Below are 26,616 nucleotides of genomic sequence, written 5' to 3' on the forward strand. Positions count from 1 at the left end.
ACAAGACTGCTGCACTCAGGAAGTGTCATTTATAGAGACCTGAAAATGAACAGAAATTAGTTCCAGGCAGAATGGCCATGTGATGGTTAATACTGAGTGTCAACTCGATTAAAGGATGCAAAATACTGATCTTGCAGAACATTTGAGTCAGTGGGCTGGGAAAGGCAGACCCAGCCTTAATCTGGTGGGCACAATCTAATCAGCTACCAGTGAATATACAGCAGGCAGAAAAACATGAAAAGGTGAGACTGGCCTAGCTTCCCAGCCTACATCTTTCTGCTGTGCTGGATGTTTCCTGGCCTCAAACATCAGACTCCAAGTTCTTCAGTTTTGAGACTTCGACTGGCTCTCCTTGATCCTCAAGCTTGCAGATAGCCTATTGTGGGACCTTGTGATCATGTAATTTAATATGTAATAAACTTCCCTTTACATATATACACATGCATACATATATCCTGTTAGTTCTGTCCATCTAGGAACCCTAATACAGATTTTGGTACCAGGAGTGGTTCTAGAAGACAGAGTATCAAGGATGGCGTTCTTTCATTCGTAGTGGGGTTTCGGGAGTTGGCTGCTTAATATGATTAGACCCAAAAATGCTAAGGACTCTACTGCTAATGGAAGTAGAGAACACTGATAGTCCTTGGCATGAACTGTTTAGAAAGTTATGCAAAACAAATGCATTTGACACTTCTGATTCATCGCTCATGAAAGGCAAGGAGTTCAATGACTCTATACAGAAAACTTCCAGGTCAAATGGACAAAAGACTAGTTTGAATTATAAAAACAGAGAATCATGGCCCCTCAATAAATTTCCAGACTTGAGCCAGTTTACAGACCCAGAACCCCTTGAAGGAAGGGGAGGCCGGGTCCCCTTGAGGAAGGACCCCACTACATTACCGACTCAGTGACTTTCTCATCCTTCCCCAAGGAGACCTCTTTACCAGGGTAAGTGTGCACTAGGGACAGGGAAATGATCAGACATTTCAGGGACTAACGGACACTGGTTCTGAGCTGATGATTCCAGGGTACCCAAAGTGTCACTGTGGTCTTCCAGTTAAAGTAGAGGCTTATGGAGGTCAGGAAATTAATGGAGTTTTAGCTCAGGTCTGACTTACGGTGGGTCCAGTGGGTCCCCAGAATCATGCTGTTATTTTCCCAGTGCCAGAATGTATAATTGGCATAGACATACTTAGCAGCTGGCAGAACCCCCACACTGGCTCCCTGACTGGTAGGGTGAGGGCTATTATGGTGGGAAAGGCTTAACAGAAGCCGTTAGAGCTACCTCTACCTAGAAAAATAGTAAATCGAAAACAATATTGCATCCCTGGAGGGACTGCAGAGATTAACGCCACCATCAAGGACCTGAAAGATGCAGGGGTGGTGATTCCCACATCCCCATTCAACCCTCCTATTTGGGCTGTGCAGAAGACAGATGGATCTTGGAGAATGACAGTGGATTCTCATAAGCCTAACCAAGAGGTGATTCCAGTTGCAGCTGCTGTACCATATGTGGTTTCATTGCTTGAGCAAATTAACACATCTCCTGGTCCCTGGTAAGCAGCCATTGACTTGGCAAATGTCTTTTTCTCCACTCCTGTCCGTAAGGCCCACCAGAAGCAACTTGCCTTCAGCTGGCAAGACCAACAATATACCTTCACTGTCCTACCTCAGGGGCATATCAACTCTCCAGCTTTGTGTCATAATCTTATTCAAAGAGACCTTGATCGCTTTTTGCTTCCACAAGGTATCACACTGGTCCATTACATTGATGACATTATCCAAGAAGCAGCAAACACAGTGGACTCATTGGTGAGCCATTTTCATGCCAGAGGATGGGAAATAAATCCAACTAAAATTTAGGGAATTTCTACCTCAGTAAAATTTTTAGGTGTGGGGCCTGTCGAGATAGTCCTTCTAAGATGAAGGATAAGTTGCTACATTTGGCCCCTCCTACAACCAAGAAAGAGGAACAATGCCTAGTGGGCCTATTTGGATTTTGGAGGAAACATATTCCTCATTTGAGTGTGTTACTCCACCCAGCCTATTTATTGAGTGACCCAAAAGGCTGGAAGTTTTGAGTGGGGTCCAGAAAAGCAGATGGCTCTGCAACAAGTCCAGGCTGCTGTGCAAGCTGCTCTGCCACTTGGGCCATAAAACCCAGCTGATCCAATAGTGCTTGAGGTGCCAATGGCAGATAGGGATGCTGTTTGGAAACTTTGGCAGGCCCCCATAGGTGAATCACAGTGGAGGCCTCCAGGACTTTGGAGCAAGGCCTTGCCACCTTCTGCAGATAACAACTCTCCTTTTGAAAGACAGCCCTTGGCCTGTTACTGGGCTTTGGTAGAAACTGAATGTTTGACTATGAGTCAAGTCACCATGCGACCTGAACTGCCCATCATGAATTGGGTACTTTCTGACCCATCTAGCCATAAAGTGGGTCATGCACAGCAGCATTCCATCATCAGATGGAAGTGGTATATATGTGATTGGGCTTGAGCAGGTCCTGAAGGCACAAGTTACATGAGGAAGTGGCTCAAATACCCATGGTCTCCACTCCTGCCACCCTGCCTTCTCCCCAGCCTGCACCAATGACCTCATGGGGAGTTCCCTATGATCAGCTGACAGGAAGAGAAGACTAGGGCCTGGTTCACAGATGGTTCTGCACGATATGTAGGCACCACCGCAAGTGGACAGCTGCAGCACTACAGACCCTTTCTAGGACATCCCTGAAGGACAACAGTGAAGGGAAACCTTCCCAGTGGACAGAACTTTGAGCAGTGCACCTGGTTGTGCACTTTGCATGGAAAGAGAAATGGCCAGATGTCCGATTATATACTGATTCATACGCTGTAGCCAATGGTCTGGCTGGATGTTCAAGGACTTGGAAGAAGCATGATCGGAAAATTGGTGACAAAGAAATTTGGGGAAGAGGTATGTGGATGGTCCTCTCTGAGTGGTCAAAAACTGTGAAGATATTTGTATCTTCATGTGAGTACTCACCAATGGGTGACCTCAGGAGAGGAGCATTTTAATAATCAAGTGGATACGATGACTCGTTCTGTGGACACCACTCAGCCTCTTTCCCCAGTCACCCCTGTCATCACCCAATGGGTCCATAAACAAAGTGGCCAGGGTGGCAGGGATGGAGGTTACGCCTGGGCTCAGCAACATGGACTTCCACTCACCAAGGCTGACCTGGCTATGGCCACTGGCCCAATTTTCCAGCAGCAGAGACCAACACTGAGCCCTCGATATGGCACTATTCCTCAGGGCAATCAGCCAGCTACCTGGTGGCCGGTTGATTATACTGGACCTCTTCTGTCATTGAAAGGGCAAAGGCTTGTTGTCTTCACTGGAATATACACGCTGGATATGGGTTTGCCTATCCTGCACACAATGCTTCTGCCAAGACTACCACCCGTGGACTCACAGTATGCCTTATCCACCATCATGGTATTTCACACAGCATTGCCTCTGACCAAGGCACTCACTTTGCAGCTAAAGAAGTGCAGCAGTGGGTTCATACTCATGGAATTCACTGGTCTTACCATGTTCCCCATCATCCTAAAGCAGCTGGATTGACAGAATGGTGTAATGGTCTTTCGAAGTCACAATTACAATGCCAACTAGGTGACAATAATTTGCAGGGCTGAGGCAAAGTTCTCTAGAAGGCCATGTATGCTCAGAATCAGCTTTCAATATATGGTATTCTTTATCCCATAGCCAGGATTCACGGGTCCAGGAATTAAAGGTTAGAAGTGGAAGTGGCACCACTCACCATCACCCCTAGTGATCCACTAGCAAAATTTTTGCTTCCTGTTCCCACGACATTATGTTCTGCTGGTCTAGAGGTCTTAGTTCCAGAGGGAGGAACGCCGCCACCAGGAGACACAACAATTCCATTAAACTGGAAGTTGAAATTGCTACCTGGACACTTTGGGCTCCCCCTACCTTTAAGTCAATAGGCTAAGAAGGGAGTTACAGTGTTGGCCCAGCTGACTGACCTGGACTATCAAAATGAAATCAGTCTACTCTCCATAATGGAGGTAAGGAAGAGTATGCATGGAATACAGGAGATCCATTAGGGTGTCTCTTAGTATTACCATGCCCTATGATTAAGGTCAATGGGAAACTACAACAGCCCAATCCAGGCAGGACTACAAACGGTCCAGACCACTCAGGAATAAAGGTTTGGTTAACTCCACTATGGAAAAAACCACAACCTGCTGAGGTGTTTGCTGAAGGCAAAAGGAATACAGAATAAGTAGTAGAAGAAGGTAGTCATCAATACCAGCTACAACTACGTGACCAACTGCAGAAATGAGAATGGTAATTGTCATGAGTATTTCCTCCTCCTTTTGTTAAAAACATGTTTGTGCATATATACATTTATTTCCTTTTCCTTTATCATGTGACATAAGATTTATTGACTTCATATTAGCATTTAAGTATTGTTAACTTTCTGTAATGGTATTTGGGTTGGAGATTGGTGAGTTTCCAGTTGTATGAAGGATAGTTGTATTATGTTAGGCGTAATTATGACCTTATTATTGTCTTTATTTGAAGATTATGTATGATATCAGGAGATGTGTATGGGTTCAAGTTGACAAGGGGTGGACTTGTGATGGTTAATACTGAATGTCAACTTGATTGAATTTAAGATACAAAATACTGATCCTGGGTGTGGTTGTGAAGGTATTGCCAAAGGAAATTAACATTTGAGTCAGTGGGCTGGGAAAGGCAGACCCACTTTTAATCTGGTGACCATGATCTAATTAGCTACCAGTGAATATAAAGCAGGCACAAAAAAGGTGAAAAGGCGAGACTGGCCTATCCTCCCAGCCTACATCTTTCTCCCATGCTGGATGCCTCATGCCCTGAAACATCTGATTCCAAGTTCTTCAGTTTTGAGACTCTGACTGGCTCTCCTTGCTCCTCAAACTTGCAGATAGCCTATTGTGGGACCTTGTGATCATGTAAGTTAATACTTAACAAACTCCAGATATATATAGGAGACATATACATATATCTCCTATTAGTTCTGTCCCTCTAGGGAATCCTAATACAGGCCAACATTCACTTTCTTGGACTCCTCTTGGTCAAGTCTCCTTTCCGGGCAGGGTCCTCTTACTTCCTCACAAACCCTGTGTTCCCTGGATGAGCTCTCCCACTCAAAGGTGTTTCAACAGTATAGGCTGATGACCCCCAAGTGGTATTTCACTCGAGATCTGCCTTCAGAGCTCCAGGCGTGGACACCTCAACAGCCTCCTGGCCACCTGCACCAGAATATGTCCCTCAGATCCTTCAAATTGACATTTAAAATCAGCTCATAACCACCCCTTGCCAAATCTGCTCCTCTGAGCTCTGGTTCAGGACCAGCCACCCAGCTGGCCACACCAGAAACCTGGGAGTCACTCTTACCTACTCCCTACCTCTCACACCCTGTGCTCTGCTTTCTTAATAGCTCCAAATCACCCATGTCTATTCATCCCTGTGGTCACTCTGACTTTGAGCCACCATCATTTCCTAGCTCGCATGTTCCCGACTGCCAGTCACACTGCCTCCAACTGGCACCTACTGCATGCACTGGGACCACCCAACCCACTGTCTCCACTCCTGTCCATCCAACTCACTGTCCAATCCACTGTCCACACAGTTCAGGTCCTGTGAGGCTTTCTGTGGTCCAAACTCTCTCCATCAGAACACTGAGGTGCCCCTTTGCTGGATACCCAAACCACACTCTGTATATGCCTCCAGAACAGCACTTATCCTTTTTTTTTTTTTTTTTAAAAGACAGAGTCTCCCTTTGTCACCCATGCAGGAGTTCGGTGGCACGATCTCGGCTCACTGCAACTTCTGCCTCCCAGGTTCAAGAGATTCTCATTCCTGAGCCTCCTTAGTAGCTGGGATTACAGGTGCCCACCATCACATCTGGTTAATTTTTTTTTTCTTTTTTTTTTTTAAGTAGAGACGGGGTTTCGCCATGTTGGCTAGATTGGTCTCAAACTCCTTACCTCCAGTAATCTGCCCTCCTCGGCCTCCCAAAGTGCTGGGAGTACAGGCGTGAGCCACCACATCCGGCCAAGCATAGCACTTTTCACGCTGAACTGCAAGAGTCTCTTACCTTGTCTGTCTTGCCAACCAATGATACAAACTGAGGGCTGAGGCTGTACCTTTATGGATTTTTAGCCTCAACTCCTAGCATATAATTCCTGACAGTAAATTGTCAGTAAGTCCCCTGAAAGAACGGACACATAAAAACATATAGAGACAATAATTCTTGATCCTGATAATATTCCTCAATCCTATGCACAGCTCTTGTGAAGTTAAAGAAATTGCTCTATTAAAAATTCCTACCTAAGTGTATTAGTGCCAAGTATCACTGAACTATTGTCACATTCTTCCCTTAGCTGGCTTCCGGAAATACATTCTGGTCTCACTAATAAGAGTAGGGGCATAGTCAAGGTCAGACTTTTAATTTGGAGTCTTCTCACTGAGAATACAGACTAAAGACTGAATGGATCCATCCACTATCCAGCCGTAGGAAGCTGAAAACCAAAACAGGATTTGTTTCCTGAAGCTGATTCCCAGAGCTGCTGGTACCCCACTCCTGGCCAGAGGGCTTGGCTCCCTCCAAGCAGGCCTGCCTAGCAGGCTCATTCCCCATGCTTCTGAAAGCATGACAGGAGGCAGCTTTGCTGCTGACCACAGCTCTATTCCACTAGCTATGTACTTTTGGCAGTTACAAGCAACAATTACTCTGATAACAAACCAAGAGAACAGCATCTGAAGCCAGGGAGGCAGACATGCAGTAAGAGGCTATCTTGCAACGTCTGGTCTCAAGGTAACAAACCACATACACAAACCCAAATAGGTACCTGGACTTTCAGTATTCTGCTGTTTACGCATTATGCAAATCAGTTCTCAGCCCTAAAACATACAGGTTGAATATTCTTAATCCAAACATGACACTCAAAAGGAAGGGATTTTGGATTTTCAGATTAGAAATACTCAACCTGTATTCATTTCAGAGGGCTACTTGGAAACTCCACAAAGCATTTCAGACTAAGCATCTATTATCCACAATGATATATGCCTAAATTAAATACATAAAAATGTCATTGGAGCTTACTATGTCCACTTTCAATGTCCTATGTCACTCATCTTGACAACAATCTGTATGGTATTTTCATCCCCACTTTACAGATACAGCCAATGAAGTGCTAAGGGTTTAAATAATAAACCCAGGTTCACAGAACTAAATAGATGGTAACGCCAGAACTCAGTATCAGTTCTGACACCAGGCTTAGTACTTTTGAACTTTAAACTCTGTCTTTGTAAAAGCTTTATTAAGGACGGGCATGGTGGCTCATTCCTGTAATCCCAGCATTTTGGGAGGCCAAGGCAGGAAGATCACCTGAGGTCTGGAGTTCGAGACCAGCCTGGCCAATATGGTGAAACCCCGTCTCTACTAAAAATACAAAAAAATTTAGCTGGGCATGGTGGCACACGCTTGTAATCCCAGCTACTGGGGAGGCTGAGGCAGGAGAATTGCTTGAACCCAGGAGGCAGAGATTGCAGTTAGCTGAGATCACGCCATTGCACTCCAGCCTGGGCGATGAGGTAAGACTGTCTCAAAAAAAAAAAAGTTATTAAGATACAATTGAGGTCAGACACAGTGGCTAACGTCTGTAATCCCAACATTTTGGGAGGCCGAGGGCGGGAGGATCTCTTGAGCCCAGGAGGTCGAGATCAGCCTGGGTAACATAGTGAGACCTTGTTTCTACAAAAAATGAACAAAACTACCTGGGCGTGGTGTGTGTACCTGTAGTTCCAGCTACTTGGAGGGCTAAGGTAGGAAGGTTGCGGCTGGAGTGAGCTGAGATCACACCACTGCATTACAGTCTGGGCAACGGAGCAAGATCTTGTCTCCAAAAAAAGAAAGGAAAAAAAGGTATAATTGGCTGGGCATGGCGATTTACACTTTGCCTGTAATCCCAGTACTTTGGGAGGGTGAGGTGGTGGAGGAGTGGGGATTGCTTGAGGCCATGAGTTTGAGACTAGCCTGGGCAACATAGTGAAACCCTGTCCCTACCAAAAAAAAAAAACTTAGGGACAATGACATGTGCCTGTAGACTCAGCTACTCAGGAGGCTGAGGTGGGAGGATCCCTTGAGCCCAGGTGTTGAAGGTTCCAGTGACCTATGATCATGTTACTGCACTCCAGCCTGGGTGACAGAGGGAAACATTGTCTCTTTTTTTTTTTTTTTTTTTTTGAGACGGAGTCTCGCTCTGTCGCCCAGGCTGGAGTGCAGTGGCTGGATCTCAGCTCACTGCAAGCTCCGCCTCCCGGGTTCACGCCATTCTCCTGCCTCAGCCTCCCGAGTAGCTGGGACTATAGGCGCCCGCCACCACGCCCGGCTAGTTTTTTGTATTTTTTAGTAGAGACAGGGTTTCACCGTGTTAGCCAGGATGGTCTCGATCTCCTGACCTCGTGATCCGCCCGTCTCGGCCTCCCAAAGTGCTGGGATTACAGGCATGAGCCACCGCGCCCGGCCCAACATTGTCTCTTTAAAAAAAAAAAAAAAAAAAGATGCAATTTACCAACCATATAATTCACCAAAGTATTTAATATAATGTTTAACAATATAAAGTATTGAAATGGTATTCAGTATATTCAGAGTTGTACAATCATCACCACAATCAATTTTAGCTCATTTTCATCATCCCGAAAGGAATATTCTAAGGCAAAGTACCTCATACCAAAGCTGACCTGTTATTCCCCACTTAATCCCTCTGTTTACATTGTACCCCTAACCCTAGGCAACCACAAATCTTCAACTTTTTTCCTATTACAAAGTAATACCTACAAATGTCCTTTCAGTTGTAACAAGTCTCCAGGGCAGGGGAACAAGCAATGACCTTGGACAATTCATTACCAACAGCTAAGAAATACTTATTCATTTGGCCATTCTAAATCATTTTCTTCACATTTAGACACAGATTTTTTCCTGACCTCAGGGTTTTTTGTTTTTATTTTTGTTTTAAGGAAGAGAGTATCTGCTCATTAAGATGCAAACTAAATTCTTCACTCTGTTTTGACAGCTCATCATTTATTGAAGCACAGTGAAAGCATTACTCATTTATGATTCTTAGCAAGGATCACTCTCACCAGGCATTCGCTAGGCCTTTAAACAATCCCAACACCTCATTAAACTCTCCCTAATTAATTAATTAATTAAAACTAACATTAGAAAATAAATGTTAAGACCCAAACACCAATATAAGCCTCAGACCCCACAGACCTGATCTCACCAAACAGCTAACTGGTTTGGTTCTCTTATTATCTGTGAACCATTCCCAGAGGGGGTCGGCAAGCTTGATGGGATAAGGACCTGCCTCAGGAAGCAAAAGGTCACACAGAAAAGAAATGGCTAGAGCCAGGGGCCTCCCAAATCCAAGCTAATGCTCCTTCAACAGAACCAGAAGCAGGCAGGATCTTGGCTGCACCTTGAAAGCTGGTTAGGATTTGGATCAGTGGAAGGGGCAAGGAGTGTGGAGGGCTCTTAAAAGGGAAGATGACACCACGAAGGCCGCATTCAGCAGAAGGCTGGCTGTGGTGTGTGGGCCTCTGGGGGTGGTGCAGATGGGGAGCAGTGGGAAGTGGAACGGCCAGTCAAGCTCTTGTGGTAGGTGGTTGCAGGCACCAGGAAATGCTAGACAGAAGGTGGCCATGGAAATACAGAGAGATCACCACAGAGGGCCCCACAAAGGGCACAGTGGGGGCTGTGACTGGTTTGGCATATGAGTGACTAGGGAAAAAAGGGTGCTGTTGGCAGAAGCTGGGAAGGCTCACTTGAAAGGAGAGGGAAGCCAAGCTGAACCGCAGACATTAAGCTCTGGACTTAACATACTGCCCAAACCCCAAGTCCTCCTAGAAGCCCTTGAGACAGATGAAGATACTGTTACAGGACAGAAAGGAAATCTATGAAACAATTCACTGAAAAAGAAAACTGTGCAGGAAGGGAGGTCCTCTAGGTAGACTGTAAATGTACCCATGGTGGGTATGGCACAGTCCTATAAGAGGGACAGCATGCCTGGCTCCAGACACACACTTAAGAGTGCTGGTGAAGAACAATGCTGGAAGGAAATGAGGTCAAGTCTTGCCACAATCAGGACCTGCACTGGTGGCCCAAAGAACACACACACGAAAGCGAAAACACACACACACACACACACACACACACACACACACACACACACACAGCTGCAGCTTGCAGCTTCTGGGGTGGTGAGGAATAATAGCAACTAAATAACATTTAATAAATATTCACTACATGCCAGGTACTGTGTAAACAGCTTTCCATAGATTGCATCACTTAAGACTAACAGCAACCTTATGGGCTAGATACTTTTATTTTATTCCCATTTCACAGATCAGAAAACTGGGGCTCAGAGAAGTTAAACACCCAGCCCAAATTCACCATTAGCAAGTAGCAAAGCTCTGTGTGACACCAAAGCCATGCTTTTTTTTTTTTTTTTTTTTGAGACAGAGTTTTGCTCTGTCACCCAGGCTGGAGTGCTGGAGTGCAGTGGCACCATCTCTGCTTACTGCAAGCTCCACCTCCCGGGTTCACACCGTTCTCCTGCCTCAGCCTCCCGCGTAGCTGGGACTACAGGCACCCACCACTATGCCCCGCTAATTTCTTGTATTTTTTAGTATAGACAGGGTTTCACTGTATTAGCCAGGATGGTCTCGATCTCCTGACCTTGTGATCCGCCCACCTTGGCTTCCCAGAGTGCTGGGATTACAGGCGTGCCCGCCGCCATGCTCTTAACTACCACATTATACTGAAAGTAAAGACTGTTGTGTTGGGATATGTGCAAGTGCCAGAAAAAAGGTGTCAGGTGGCAGTTATGGGGCTGTCACTGCTTTATGATTTAAGCTAACGGATGTGACTGACAGCAGCTGCAAAGACACATGGCATTGCCATCTGTGCCTCCCCTACTACCACCGCCTCCAAAACTGCTCTATAAACATTAAGTTAGGGGAAGAGCTGGGAGAAGTTAAAAGGCTTGGAGCAGGAAGAAGGCAAGAGGAACCAGAGACAGATGAGAGGTGCCCACAGGCTCACTAAGGGCCAGACTGATCTATGGTACAGCAGCATGTCACAGAAAGAAGGAATCCTCATAGAGTCTTGGAGATACTCCTGCAGGTCCTAGGAGCGCCCCCTGGATTCTATTCCTCAAGACTTCTCTCTCACCGTCACACACGTGTGCACACACCTTACACAAGGGATGGGGAAAGATGCCACCCAGTCCCAACACAGCTATGAGCCTTTCACACCCCTCTTGCCTGCATGCTACATTATTCCCCTCCTCCCCACACCAAATCTCACTTTAATGTCGACCTTTCCAAGACCTACACAGCTTTTGCATAAGAGCGGATGCTGCCTCAGGTTCTGCAGTGGGTCTTGCTCTGTGCCCCCAGAGCACCTGGGCATGCCTCCCTCATAAGTAGGCAGCTCCAACTTCTGTGCAGAGAACCCCAGCCATCTCCCCAACAGAACGTGAAGCTCCTGAGTGCACAGACTATTTCTCTGCATTCCTAATTTTAATAGTGCTTAGCAAATGGTACTACATAAAAATGTTGCTTAAATAACAAATCTTCCAGTTCAAGTTATTAGTAATAAAAGCATCTAGCCATTGTTGAGTATCTGCCACGTGTCAGGTCCTTAGCTGGGTTTATATGATTTATTTTTTCTCATCCTCAAAATAAGCCTGCAGGGAAGACACCTATACATGTTACAGATAAGAAAAGGAAGCCTCAGATAGGCAAAGTTACATGTCTAAGGTCACCAACAAGTGGCTGAGTCTGGATCAGAACTTTCCAAAATCAAAGTCTCTTCCACAATGCACCTTGTTCCCATCCTCAAACTCCTATTGCGGTTGGTTTATTCCTCAGCTGCTCCTCTGTAACAAGACCAGACAGGAGAGCCACACCACACCACACTGAGGGCCTCTCTCATGCACCCCAGAGCTCCCATATCCCTTCTCTGTCTGCCACCCAGATTGCATCTGCCATACTTACTGCACTCCTCGGGTACTACTTATAGGTACACCAGGTTCTTCCTGTCACCCTTTTAGCATGGATCATCTTTATTCAGCAGGTAGCAGAAAGTGACCATTAAAACAAAAAGGGAAAAAGCAGCCACTTCTCTTCTCCAGAACGTAAAGCTGCATAAAGAGATTTGTAGGGGCCAGGCACAGTGGCTCACACCTGTAATCCCAGCACTTTGAGAGGCCGAGACAGGCAGATCACCTGAGGTCAGAAGTTCAAGATTAGCTTGGCTAACATGGTGAAACCCTGTCTCTACTAAAAACACAAAAATTAGCCAAGTGTGGTGGTGGGCGCCTGTAGTCCCAGCTACTCAGGAGGCTGAGGCAGGAGAATCACCTGAGCCTGGGAGGTGGAGGATGCAGTGAGCTGAGATCTCGCCACTGCACTGTAGCCTGGGTAACAGAGCAAGACTCCATCTCAAAAAAAAGAAAGAGAGATTTGTAGGGCAAGTGAACTTGAAGCTAAACTAGGCAAGCTGGGGGCTGCAGACAGATGACAGGTAAGTAGGTAGGTAAAGAGTGAGAAAAAGAGGGGCCAAGAGAATACACTGGGGCATCAAAGGAGAAGGCACAAAGTATAAACACTAAGGCCAGCCCAGGAATCCCTCAGAGATAAAACAGCATACCTACTGATGCCAAACAACTCATCCCTGGGATCTGGGTCCCAGATTCCTCTCTTTAACTAACAAGATACCCAATACTACAGACTGACTGACCCCCTAGGGAAAGTGCTATTCCCAGTGGTTTGCATAGACAGGAGGCAAATATTCACGGGGAGACCAAGAGTGAAAGAGAATCATTACTGCTCCCAAGTACAGGGACACATTGGGAAGTTAATCTCAAGAGATTCAATTTTATGTTTGGAGGAACATAGATTTTTTTATTTGAAAAACAGGGCTCATTCACTTCAAGTATTTTCAAGTACTTCAATACTCTTAGCAAAGGCCAGGCACGGTGGCTCATGCCTGTAATCCCAGCACTTTGGGAGTCCAAGGTAGGTGGATCAGGAGTTTGAGACCAGTCTGGCCAACATGGCGAAACCCTGTCTCCACTAAAAATACAAAAATTAGCCGGGCATGGTGGTGCACGCCTGTAACCCTAGCTACTCAGGAGGCTGAGACAACACAAAAATCGCTTGCAACTGGGAGGTGGAGACTGTGCCACAGCACTCCAGCCTGGATGACAGAGCAGACTCCATCTCAAAAAAATAAACAAAAAACAAAAACAAAACTCTCAGCAAAAGCAAACAAAAACAAAAACAAAAAACATCGTCTGAAACAGAAGCTGGCAATCTGTCACAAGACGAAGGTCATCTTCAACATATTTCATCATTGTGGCCAGGGCTTCCCTTGCCCCCACTCATACATAAGCCCTATCTTACGGCTGAAATCCCTCCCTTCCCAAAACAACTGAGGTTTCACATGCCACCTCTGAAAGCCTGTGCACCAGCCAGGTCTACAGGAAATGAAGGACAGGGTATGAGAGGGAAAAGCAATGGCTATTATTTTAGGAAAAGTATTTAAATGTGAAATCAAAACAGCATGGTTTTACAACTGCCTTTGAAATACATAAGAGTATTAGTTTCAGAGACAATTTGATTTTATTTATGCTAGTTATGATTTTACTTGATTTGATTTACTCATATCTTTTTTTTTCTTTTTTTTTTTGAGACAGAGTCTTGCTCTGTTGCCCAGGCTGGAGTGCAGTGGCACAATCTTGGCTCACTGTAACCTCCGCCTCCGGGGTTCACGCCATTCTCCTGCCTCAGCCTCCTGAGTAGCTGGGACTATAGGCGCTTGCCACCACGCCCGGCTAATTTTCTGTATTCTTTAGTAGAGACGGAGTTTCACTGTGTTAGCCAGGATGGTCTTGATCTCCTGACCTCGAGATCCACCCACCTCGGCCTCCCAAAGTGCTGGGATTACACGTGTGAGCCACTGCGCCAGGCCGGATTTACTCATATCTTAAATGAACCACTAAAGAGATGTGATAAACGGACAAAATTGAACCTTTGAAGAGAGACCATTAGAAATTAGGAAACAGGGGCTGGGTACAGTGGCTCGCGCCTGTAATCCCTGCACTTTGGGAGGCCAAGGCGGGTGAATCACAAGGTCAGAAGTTCGAGACCAGCCTGACCAACATGGTGAAACCCTATCTCTACTAAAAATACAAAAAGTAGCTGGGCATGGTGGCACGAGCCTGTAATCCCAGCTACTCGGGAGGCTAAGGCAGGAGAATCGCTTGAACCCGGGAGGTGGAGGTCGCAGTGAGCCAAGATCGCGCCATTGCACTCCAGACCAGGCGACACAGCAAGACTCCGTCTAAAAAAAAAAAAAAATTAGGGAAGAGGGAAGAAAAATAACTCCACACAACGAAACTAGCAAAATGTCAAAGGCCAAATGTTAATAATGAAAAAAGTCAACAAGTAAAGCTTCTCATTAGGTTGGAATTTTAAATATAACCAAATCTTTTGCAAATGTATAAAGGAACAAGGAAAAGAAATTTTGATAGTGAAAAATTTTCTAAGAGTTACCACACAGTGAACTTTCCTGTCATTCCTGGCATGACAACATGGCAACAATCACAACAAAATACTCCCCTTTTACTAATACCTTAGCTGGGAGAGATTTATGCACTCTTAAGATTAATGATTAAGAACTTTCTGAAACCATCAACGTGGCTCTGACGAAACTTCTGAGTAACAACAATAACGACCCACATCTCTTAAAGGTTAACTACATGCTAAGTATCCTGTGCTAAGGGCTTTACATGCATAATGGCATCTGATATTAATAAATGTTCATACATGTCTATTATATAACATGGACATATCATTATTCCCATTTTCGAGGTAGAAACATAAGGAAGCTTAAAGGAACTGGCATTACAGCTAGTATGAAGAGCTACTGACAAGCTCTTGCTTTCCTTAGAGTTGCGATACAGGAGCTAAGCAAAGGAGAATAAAGGAAGGGTGAGGCCCTGGTGCCTTTCCATCTCTCCTAGCACTGTACTCCCTCCCAGAATCTCTCTCTATATCCACCTCCCCTATTCTTCCTCCTAAAGCCAACAGGGGATTAGAGGTTAAAAGAACTATTTCAGTTCAATCTCAAGAGGTTTACTTCAAATGATTCATTTTGAAAGTTTACAAGACATTTTTACATAGCACTTATCCATCATAAACTTGATTCAGTGAGAATAAACTCAGGGTGCTAGGCTGAGACAACTTTGGCTTATCAATGTTGCTGAATTTGTAGTTGATCAAAACTCCATCTACCAGGGATGTCTACTGCTGCTTTTTTATAAACCTCATGTAGGCCCCCACAGGTGGCAACTATGGGCATCATCCTAACAAAGCCAACATCTCAGCTTGAGCCCTTTTCAGAACCTGCATGTTCTCTTATCAATGGCTACAAACCCGCTGCCCTCTTTGTCATCCCAAAGAAAAAAAAAAAAAACACATCAGAAGTCACAAGCACAACTTGATGAGAAACTGAGAGTGCGTATTTACTGGAAAAACAACTTAACCTATATAATCTACCAATATGGATCAAGCACAACATCTTCACACATTGACAACCACATGTAGGCTATAAATTTTTACACAATTACAAATGCAATCATAGGCCGGGCGCAGTAGCTCATGCCTGTAATTCCAGCACTTTGGGAGTTGAGGTGGGCGGATCACGAGGTCAGGAGATCAGACCATCCTGACTAAGACGGTAAAACCCCAACTCTACTAAAAATGCAAAAATTAGCCAGATGTGGTGGTGCATGCCTGTAGTCCCAGCTACTCAGGAGGCTAAGGCAGGAGAATCGCCTGAACCCAGGAAGTAGATATTGCAGTGAGCCAAGATCACGCCATTACACTCCAGCCTGGGCAACAGAGTGAGACTCCATCTCCAAAAAAAAAAAAAAAAAAGAAAGAAAAGAAATGCAGCCATATGAGGTGCACACTCACGAACACAGACATACTTAAAAATGGAATCATTGCTTTGGTTAAGGTACCATCATTGGCACTTTCATTTTTCTAACTTCCAAACTCTGCACTTTACTATATTGTCTTTATCATAATAAGGTATACATTTTTTTGTAGCAATAGAAAGTTGTTTAGCCCCTATGAGACTGGAATTTTCTCTAAAGCATACCATCACATAGGGTGGTTTAATATGGAAGAACATCCAACATCCTGTTGAGGATGTTTAGAGAAAGATCCAGAACTTTAAACTTCTAAATATGGAGTCCCCACAGCCTGAAATTCTGATGGCAGCCCTGATTTTAACGTTCGAGCTGGAAGTAGGGTGCAGAAGTATCTGCTCTTAGACAGTGGCTGTCCATGTGGAAGCTGTTTGATCAGGCTGCAGGAAGCGCTGCTTGACAGAGCCTGATGATGCTTTCTGAGGCTCCATCTGCAGAAGTTGTGTGGTGTTGGATAAGACTCAGGGAGATGCTGCAGGAAGCACAGGCAGGAGAGAAAAAGCGGAAGCTTTGAACAGATCATCAGGCTAAAGCCACAGCTAAGAAAGTGACCATTTCAGGAGGGACTTTTAATGTCTTCTGATGGCCTACCAATGACATCCAAGCTCAAGGAGAAAATTCTGCAATTAAGAAATTAGCTGGGTGAGTTCTGGAAGATTTTAAAAAATTAGTTGAGAACGGAGAAAAGGTTATGAATTCTTTTTTTTTTTTTTTTTCCTGAGACGGAGTCTTGCTCTGTAGCCCAGGCTGGAATGCAATGGCATGATCTCAGCTCACTGCAACCTCTGCCTCCTAGGTTCAAGCAATTCTCCTGCCTCAGCCTCCTGAGTAGCTGGGATTACAGGTGTCCGCCACCACGCCTGGCTAATTTCTGTATTTTTAGTAGAGACAGGGTTTCACTGTATTGGCCAGGCTGGTCTCAAACTGCTGACCTTGTGATCCACCCGCCTCAGCCTCCCAAAGTGATGGGATTACGCATGAGTCACCACTCCCGGCCAGGTAATGAATTCCTAAAAAAAGAAGGCAAAGGATCTAGACTTTGTTTTTGAAGTTATTTTTCCTGCTAGGACTAAGGCAGGAGATCTGTTTAAGACAAGTTAATCTCTTCTTATTATCATCTATCTGCCAGACATCAAAGTTAGTGGTCCAACAAAAATCATCCCAATAATTTCATCTGTTCTGTAAATTGATGTATCCCCACTCAATACCTAGAACAATATCTGGGATACCACGGCCGGGTGCAGTGGCTCATGCCTGTAATCCCAGCACTTTGGGAGGCCAAGGCAGGTGGATCATCTGAGGTCGGGAGTTCGAGACCAGCCTGACCAAGATGGAGAAACCCTGTCTCTACTAAAAATACAAAATCAGCAGGGCGTGGTGGCACATGCCTCTAATCCCAGCTACTCAGGAAGCTGAGGCAGGAGAATCGCTGGAAACCGGGAGGCAGAGGTTGTGGTGAGCTGAGATTGCGCCATTGCACTCCAGCCTGGGCAACAAGAGCAAAACTCCGTCTCAAAAAATAATAATAATAAAATAAAAAATCTGGGATACCGCAAGTGCTGAGTAAATATGTGCTGAACTAAATTAATTATATCTTTCGAAAACACCAGCTCTAGAGACGAAAACAACCAAGAGATCCCTGTATCTGCTCGGCAGTTACCTGGTTGACAGTCTAGCAAAAGCCAAAAAAGAAATTGCTACTAGAGAACACTACTAAGGAACGACTCTAGTGTGCAAAGGCTAATCATGATATAAGCATGTTTCACTAGTACTATTCCTTACGTTCATAAATGTAAGGATAACAGAATCGGCCCTGAGGTCAGACTGCTCTAGTTTAAATCCTGGCACATACTCCATGACCTTAAACAAAGTACTTAACTTCTCTGAGTCTCAATTTCCATATCTAAAAACAAAAAAGACGGGTAACAGTAATATTCCCTTCATGAAACTTGCTGAAAGGGGAAAATGAGATATGCATAGTTCCTGGAACCCAGAAGTACCTAATAAATACTAGTAATTATTCATTTTTATTTTGTATATACCCACAGTCATATCTCTGGGAAGACTACAGGATCATATATTCACTTCTCCTGACCAAAAGAAATGGCCTTAAATAAGAACTAGGCAACAGAATGCATTTTTTTCCTGAGGGATAAGTGAAAAAATTTTAAAAAAAAGCTATTAACACCATATATATATTTTTTTACTCTTCTCAATCTTCATCTCTCTTGACTTTTCTTCCCACATCTATATAAAACCATTCCTGAGCTCCTGCGACCCTTGTTTAGTACTGGCACTGCTGGCTATTAGGAGAGAGTTTTTATCTCTGTTCTGCAATAACACTGTATCTGTGGGTAAGATATTAAACTTTATAGGGCCTCAGTTTCCACATCTGTATAATGGAGGGTGAGTATAATGGAGGCAGAGTATATTATCTTTAAATTCTCTTCCAAAGCTAAAAATCCACAAATAAGTGCCCATTAACTATTATTAGTTCATTCAGGTCAAACACTGACCTAAACTCTTAGAAAGTACATTTTAGCCCTATTTGGAAAATCCACAAAATGGGTACAAGTACAACCACCCTCTGAAAGCTAAATTTTGCCTGGCCAGTTTCAAAGGTCTAATTTTAAATGCCATTGTGGGATAGCAACTGACATGGAAAGATGTTTACAATACACATTTTTGGTGAAAAAGGCAGATGACAAAATATGATCAGCAATATTAATCCCAATTTGATTAAAAAATATATATATACCTACACATATATCTGCTTAAAGTGTACAGAATACACTCCTAGTTGTTTATGTTTATAATCTTTCTTTAAAAAATGTTTTTGCTTATCTGTACCTTATTTTTCTACAAAGAATGCTTATGGCTTCTGAAATAATTCAAACAGGTGTTTTATTTAACAAGAAAGATGGATTTGGTGCCCAAACGATAACCATATCCCTCCCTAGAGCAGAGCTCAGCACCCAGCAGGTCCCCCAGAGGCAACAACATCCTTTGCACCCTGTGTCTGGAGCTGGGCTGGAGTGGGGGTACTGTGATGTTTTTAGGTATCAGTCAACAGGTACCATCAAGATGGCCCCAGATCCCTCTCTCTTGTTCATCTCAACTTTCAGAGCCATCAGCTGCCCACTTAACTAGCTTTACCAATTTGTAACCCTCTGAGCAGAGTTTTCAAAACATAATCAAAGGTCCTAAATTATGGTTTAAGGTTTTAACTGTCACATTCACTGATTTAGAATAATCAAGGATAGAAGAATCCATTTTACTCTGGCAGCAATCCAATTTTAAAAGTCAGAGTTAACTACCAGTCCTCATTTTATTCTGTCCGATGCCAGTCCTTTCTGATCACAAGGAAAAAAAAATAAGCTCACCATGTTTAAAAGCATAATCTTAAAATACTTTATCCAGTTAAGCACTTTTGTTTCTAACACAAAGTGCTGACTCTTGACAGATTCTCTGGCATACTGAAGGTCACCACTGCTGAACCTATCTGATCAGCCAAGAACAAGCTTATCACCAGGTACAGGTATCATTACATCACAAGGTGTAAAGGTTGTTCTGGCAGCTCAGTCATCCACCAGCAAACAGGTGTCTAAGAAACTGAGATTTCCCAGCTACCAAAACCCAGACAAAGAAATAAGCAACAGTTGGCCGGGCGGGGTGGCTCACGCCTGTAATCCCAGAACTCTGGGAGGCCGAGGCGGGTGTATCACAAGGTCAGGAGTTCGAGATCAGCCTGGCCAATATGGTGAAACCCTATCTCTACTAAAAATACAAAAATTAGCCACGCGTGGTAGTGCGCGCCTGTAGTCCCAGCTACTTGGGAGGCTGAGGCAGGAGAATTGCCTGAACCTGGGAAGCGGAGGTTGCAGTGAGCCAAGAGCATGCCACTACACTCCAGCCTGGGTGACAGAATGAGGCTCCATCTCAAAAAAAGAAAAAAGAAATAAGCAACAGCATGACATACACCAAGGCAGTTCAGAGAAAGGCAACATGAGGGAAAGCAGGGTAGAAATAGGAGAGGACAGTTCAGAAAAGTGTCCTGAGGAACTCCTCCCACTGCGTAAGCCAAGAGAAAGTTACCAGACCCAGGGCTCTCAGAAGCACATAAGCCATGCCTTGATGCTGCTCACCTGCATTTCCCATAATATGATTACCTGGCAAAATCTATATACTTAAAAATACATTGCCTTCTCACCCCTTCCTACCCTTATCTTTTTTTTTTTTTTTTTTTTTTTTTTTTTTTTTTTTGAGATGGAGTCTCACTCTGTCTCCAGGCTGAAATGCACTGGTGCAATCTTGGCTCACTGCAACCTCTGCCTCCCGGGTTCAAGCGATTCTCCTGCCTCAGCCTCCTGAGTAGCTGGGACTAACTACAGGAACGCACCACCACGCCCAGCTAATTTTTGTATTTTTAGTAGAGATGGGGTTTCACCATGTTGGCCAGGATAGTCTCGATCTCCTGGCCTCGTGATCCACCCACCTGGGCCTCCCAAAGTGCTGGGATTACAGGCGTGAGCCACCACGCCCGGCCTTACCCTTAACCCTTATCTTTTAAAAAACCATCCACAATTTAGGGCACAGCCTTATCCTCCGTTACAAAACATGTTTAGAGTCAGACTACAACAAAGAGACATAGGGTCTGCACAGCATTATTTTAATGCAAGAAAACAAAACTGCCAACTATAAGGATCTGAAAAATGTGACCACTTCAGGCTTATTTTGGAGCTGAACCACTCCCCTTCCCTAATTATCCCTCAAAGGAAATGTATGATGCACTGTGGGCAAAGAGGGAAACATGTTTAATTACAACATGTGCACTTGGTGGATGAAGAATTTGAACATTCTTGAACTCTGGCCACATTTCAGAAGACTTTCCACTTGTAATTTAATTTCACTGAAAAGTTTAAGGATCAGTTGCATTTCAACCAGGGCTCTATCAAAAAAAGACACAAAGAATACCCAACAACCATAGGCAACCAAAGCAAAAATGAACAAATGAGATCACATCAAGTTAAAAAGCTTCTGCACAGCAAAGGAAACTATCAACAAAATGAAGAGATAACCCATTGAATGGCAGAAAATATTTACAAACTGTCTATCTGACAGGGGATTAATAACAAGAATATGTAAGAAGCTCAAACAACTCAATAGGAAAAAATCTAATAATCCACTTAAAAATGGACAAAAGATCTGAATACACATTTCTCAAAAGAAGATATACAAATGGCCAAAAAAGGTATATGAAAATGTGCTTAACATCATTGATCACCAGAGAAACGCAAATCAAAATTACAGTGAGTGCTCACTTCGGCATCACATATACTAAAATTGGAAGGACACAGAGAAGATTAGCATGGCCCCTGTGCAATGATGACATGCAAATTCATGAAGCGCTTCATATTTTTAACAAATCTTTAAATGCTAAAAAAAAAAAATTATGAGATATCATTTTATCCCAGTTAAAATGGCTTATATCCAAAAGATAAGCAATAACGAACGCTGGTAAGGATGTGGAGAGAAGGGAACCCCCATACACTGTTGGTAGGAACGTAAATCAATACAACCACTGTGGAGAACAGTACGGAGGTTCCTCAAAAACTAAAAATACAGCTAGCATATGATCCGGCAAGCCCACTGCTAGGTATAACACCCAAAAGAAAGGAAATCAGGGCCAGGTGTGGTGGCTTACGCCTACAATCCCAGCACTTTGGGAGGCTGAGGCAGAAGGATTGCTTGAGCCCAGGAGTTTGAGAGCAGCCTGGGCAAGACAGCAAGACATCACCTCTACTAAAAATTTTAAAATTAGCCAGGTGCTCTGGCATGCACCTGTAGTCCCAGCTACCTGGGAAATACGCTTGAGTATAGGAGGTGGAGGCTACAGTGAGCTGTGACCATGCCACTGTACTTCAACCTAAGCAACAAAGCAAGATCCCATCTCTAAAAAAGGAAGGAAGAAACAAAGAAAGGAAATCAGTATATGGAAGAGAAATCTGCACTCCCATGTTTATTACAACACTATTCACCATAGCCAAGATTTGGAAGTAACCAAAGTGTCCATCATCAACAAATGAATAGATGAAGAAAATGTGGTACATATACACAAGGGAGTACTATTCAGCCATAAAAAAGAATAAGATCTTGTCATTTGCAACAATGAATAGAAATGAAGGTCATTATGTTAAATGAACTACCTCAGGCAGAGAAAGACAAACTTTGCATGTCCTCACTTATTTGTGGGAGCTAAAAATTAAAACAATTGAACTCATGGAGATAGCAGAACAATGGTTACCAAATGCTAGGAAGGGGAAAGTGGGGATGTTTAATGGGTACAAAAAAAACAGAATAAGATCTAGTAAGTGACAGCACAACAGGGTGACTACAGTCAACAATAATTTATTTTATATTTTATAATAACTTAAAGAGTATAATTGGATAGTGTGTAACACAAAGGAAGGATAAATGCTTGCAGTGATGGATACTCCATTCATGCATTATATGCCTGTATCCAAAGATTTCTTTTCTTTTTTTTTTTTTTTGAGATGGAGTCTTACTCTGTCGCCCAAGCTGTAGTGCAGTGGTGTGATCTCAGCTCACTGCAGCCTCTGCCTCCTGCGTTCAAGCGATTCTCCTGCCTCAGCCTCCCAAGTAACTGGGATTACAGGTGTGCACCACCACGTCTGGCTAATTTCGGGGTTTCACCATGTTGGCCAGGCTGGTCTCGAACTTCTGACCTCAGGTGATCCACACACCTCAGCCACCCAAAGTGCTAGGATTACAGGTGTCAGCCACCACGCCCAGCCCAAATATTTCATGTATTCCATTAAATATACACACCTACTATACCCACAAAAATTTTTTTTAATTTTAAATGTTTTAAAAAGACACAGAGAGAAACTGACCATATTATTTACATGTGATACTACAAGGGAAGCCTGCTGAAACTGTAAGATGACCCTGACTCCACGTCAAGTGCTAACAGAGGAAATGGTTTGTATTTTACAACTAGGACTAAAAATAAGAGCAATTTTAAGAGCACTCTCCCCTGGAGAAAACACACATATCTTGAATTTAAAGATACATATGCAAATGCCTCAGGCCCCAGGTGGTCTTACAGAAGCAGTCCCTGATCAGCTCTCTCATCCACAGCCCACGTGCTTCTGCATTACAGAGGTGGGAGGACATCTGCAACAAATTTGGCGGTGATTCTGCACTTCTGCTGGAGAGAAGAGCAGAAAAAAACCTTCACAGATCCAAAATGAGAAGGCATCTCATTAGGCATTTGGATTAAGAACTATTACTCAAGATGCCCTGAGCAAGGCCTACAAGTTCTGATCTCTCTAACCTCCTCTCCTAGGACTGTCCCCCTTGTCCATGGGCCTCTGCCATGCTGGCTTCCTTGACGCTCCGCCAACCCTTCAGACACACTCCCACCTCACAACCTTCCCGGGGGCTGTTCTCTCTACCTGGATGACTCTTCTCTCAGACCCCTCACATCTTCAAGTCTCGGCTCAAATGCCACCTTTGCGCGGAGGAAAAAGATTTCTTTCCTTTACCACGATATTTATCGCCTCCTACTACACAGTATAATTTACTTAAATATCTATAATTCACCCTGTTTCTCCTCTCCCCCTCAAATAAGTTCCAGGAGAGCAGAGATCTCTGTCTTGTTCACTGATGTCTATCACAAGCACTTAGTGCCTGACACATAGTAGGAGCTCAAGTAGTATTATCTGAATGAATGAACAAACTTCTTGACCTGAAGATTCAGAACAGTAAGAAGTGGGTAGAAAGGATGATGGTGAGGGGATGAGGAGAAAGAAGCGACAGCGGAGAATTCCTAAGGGACCCCCGTTTCTCCCCGCAGAGCTGACGGGAGGCGGACGTAGGTGCAAGGCATCCCGCCAGCGGCACCCGAGGCACTCAGAGGTCGGCAGCGGAGGCCGGCGGGCTCCCGGGCTCACTGAGAAAGTCCAGAGGCAGGACGGACCCACGCGGGCTCCGAGCAGGCCCCGTTAGGGGCTCCGACCCCCGGCCCTACCCCTCCCAGCAGTGCCCACAACCCCAGGTCCTGGGCCAGAATCCCCAGGGGCGTTCTGGGCCGCAATCTCTTCTCGGCTCGGGCCCCTCCACCAGCCTCCAGCGGCCGGGCCCTGCGCTCGGGCACCTGCCTGCCTGCGCCAGGGTCCCCACTCTGGCCCGCGTGGAGGCCCCAGCGCGCCCCTGCGGCCTCAGCCCGCCTGGCTGCCCCATCGCCCGGCACAAGGGCAGGAAGCGCTCCGCGGCACTCCCCGCGGCAGGGAAGGGGCTCCCGGCGCCCCTCTCCCGGGCCGCCCCTGCCCCACGCCCCGCCTGCGCGGCGCCCCCTCACCTCAGGGCGTACGTACGACACGAAGGAGGGCTTGGGGGCCTTGGTGCCGCCGCCACCGCCGACTACTCCTTTCCCCAGCATACCGCCGCCCTGGGAAGCAGCGCCGCGCGGACGCAGAGGTGGCGGCTCGGGCTCCAGCTGGGGCAGCAGCGGCGGCCACCAGCACTAGCGGCTGGGGCTCCGCCCATCCCCAGGGCCGCGACCGCCGCGGTGCCGCCCGCATCCGGCTCCGCCGCTGACACCGCTCGCCCCGCCCAGGCCCGTGGGCCCCGCCCACCCCGCGCTCTGGCCCACAGAGCAAGGAGACCGCTACTGGAGGCCACGCCCACCCTCCCGCAGGAGGGTCTGACCCGCCGAGAATCACCACCTTCCTGCGGCAAAGCCCGCCCTCATGCTGTCTCTGACTGGCCAGAGGCGTTGCCGGCCGAACCCCCGCGCCCAACCCCTTCTTGAGTGAGTTTGGAGAGATGTTTCCTCTAACCAATCCAGAGAGGTTTCTCTCCGGACTTTCCGGCGATTGGATGGCGAGGATATAACCGTCGTCCAATGATCGTGCAGTCACCAAGTTGTCGTTAGCAGGGGTTCACGGCAGTCGTTTTCTGCCTTTTGCTTGTGTCTTTGGAATAAAACGTCAAAAAATGGGATGTGTGGAATCTTGCTATAGGAGTTCCCAACTTACATCGATGACGTTCAAGGTTTTTTATTTTATTTTATTATTTACTTTTGAGACGGAGTTTTGCTCTTGTCGCCTAGGCTGGAGTGCAATGGCGCGATCTCGGCTCATTGCAACCTCCGCCTCCCAGGTTCAAGTGATTCTCTTGCCTCAGCCTCCCGGGTAGCTGGGATTACAGGCTCCCGCCACTACATCCAGCTAATTTTTTTCTTTCTTTGGTCGTTCTGTCGCCCAGGTTGGAGTGCAATGACGTAGTATAGGCTCGCTGCAACCTCCGCCTCCCGGGTTCAAGCGATTCTCCTGCCTCAGCCTCCCGAGTAGCTGGGATTATAGGCGCCTATACTCACACCCGGCTAATTTTTGTATTTTTAGTAGAGACGGGGTTTCACCATGTTTGCCAGGCTGGTCTCAAACCCCTAACCTCGTGATCCGCCCGCCTCGGCCTCCCAAAGTGTTAATACTAGAGGCGTGAGCCACCGCGCCTGGCCGCTAATTTTTGTATTTTTAATAGAGACGGGCGTTTCACCATGTTGGCCAGGCTGGTCTCAAACTCCTGACTTCAGATGATCCACCCGCTTCGGCCTCCCGAAGGGCTGAAATTACAGGCGTGAGCCACCGCGCCCGACCTCAAGGTTTATTATTTTAAATGTAAACAAAAATGAGACAAATGGTGACTCACGCTTCTAATCCCAGCACTTTGGGAGGCCGAGGCGGGTGGATTTCTTGATCTTAAAAAACCCTCATTTTTTAGTCAAGATTGTAAAGAAAATTCATTTCAATTCTACATTTGGTGCCAAGCATTGTTAGTTGCAGATAAATAAGATAGAATCCATCTCTTAAGAAATTCAATCTAGTGGAAAAAACCTGATAAAAATTTGCAGTTAATTTTTTAGGTGTCAGGCACTGTGCTAAGTACTCTCATTGGTGACCTTGATTTTTACCCTCTTAATCTCCACATGCTCCCCCTTCCCAAACACACTTCAAATAAATATAAAATCTTAGTGAAAACAAATGTGCCTTCTTTTGCAAACATAGTTTCAACACAAGTCCTGCAGCTCCCTTTCCAGCTAGATTGCCACCTGTAAGCCTATTTGGTATAGCTGTGCTGCAGCCGCCACTGAGTTTCCTTATCCCTGTTTCCAGGTGACAAAACAGAGATGCAAGTAATTTGCCCAGGTCTCACAACTAGTCACTGAGAGACCTGGGATTTCAACCCAGGTTTGTCTCATTCGAAATCCCAAATTCTTAACATTATAATTACACAAATTAGAAAGGAGCACAATGAAAGTGTGGTCAATTCTATTTGGGAAGACCAAGTTGAAGCCATCCTTACAAAGTTGAGAATTCTGCACAGAAATAGAATTGTAAGTAAGCGTTAGTCAGGCTGCGGTTTGGCCTGCTTCTTCATATTAATAACTCGACTTCAGGTAACACTAGGTACTGATCATTTGCATGCCTATTGT

The 26,616-nt window shown here is 45.2% G+C and overlaps 1 protein-coding gene and 1 non-coding gene across 5 annotated transcripts in view; one reads left to right on the plus strand and one right to left on the minus strand.

The window, feature by feature from the left end:
• MTMR12 (myotubularin related protein 12) overlaps window positions 1-24,689 on the minus strand; it is an 88,373-nt gene extending 63,684 nt beyond the window's left edge. For 3 of the 4 annotated variants that reach the window (XM_028849145.2, XM_015139779.3, XM_028849144.2), the window contains exon 1: window positions 24,481-24,689. In XM_028849145.2, the coding sequence (XP_028704978.2) occupies window positions 24,481-24,561 (81 nt within the window). In that variant the 5' untranslated portion in view covers window positions 24,562-24,689. 4 annotated transcript variants of the gene reach the window in all.
• Window positions 21,411-21,517, plus strand: LOC114679057 (U6 spliceosomal RNA). Its single transcript, XR_003730747.1, has one exon. It is a non-coding gene; the product is annotated as a U6 spliceosomal RNA (small nuclear RNA).
• Window positions 24,690-26,616: the final 1,927 nt, after the last annotated feature.

The sequence above is a fragment of the Macaca mulatta genome, chromosome 6 (assembly GCF_049350105.2).
Source record: "Macaca mulatta isolate MMU2019108-1 chromosome 6, T2T-MMU8v2.0, whole genome shotgun sequence".
NCBI classification, from domain to species: domain Eukaryota; kingdom Metazoa; phylum Chordata; class Mammalia; order Primates; family Cercopithecidae; genus Macaca; species Macaca mulatta.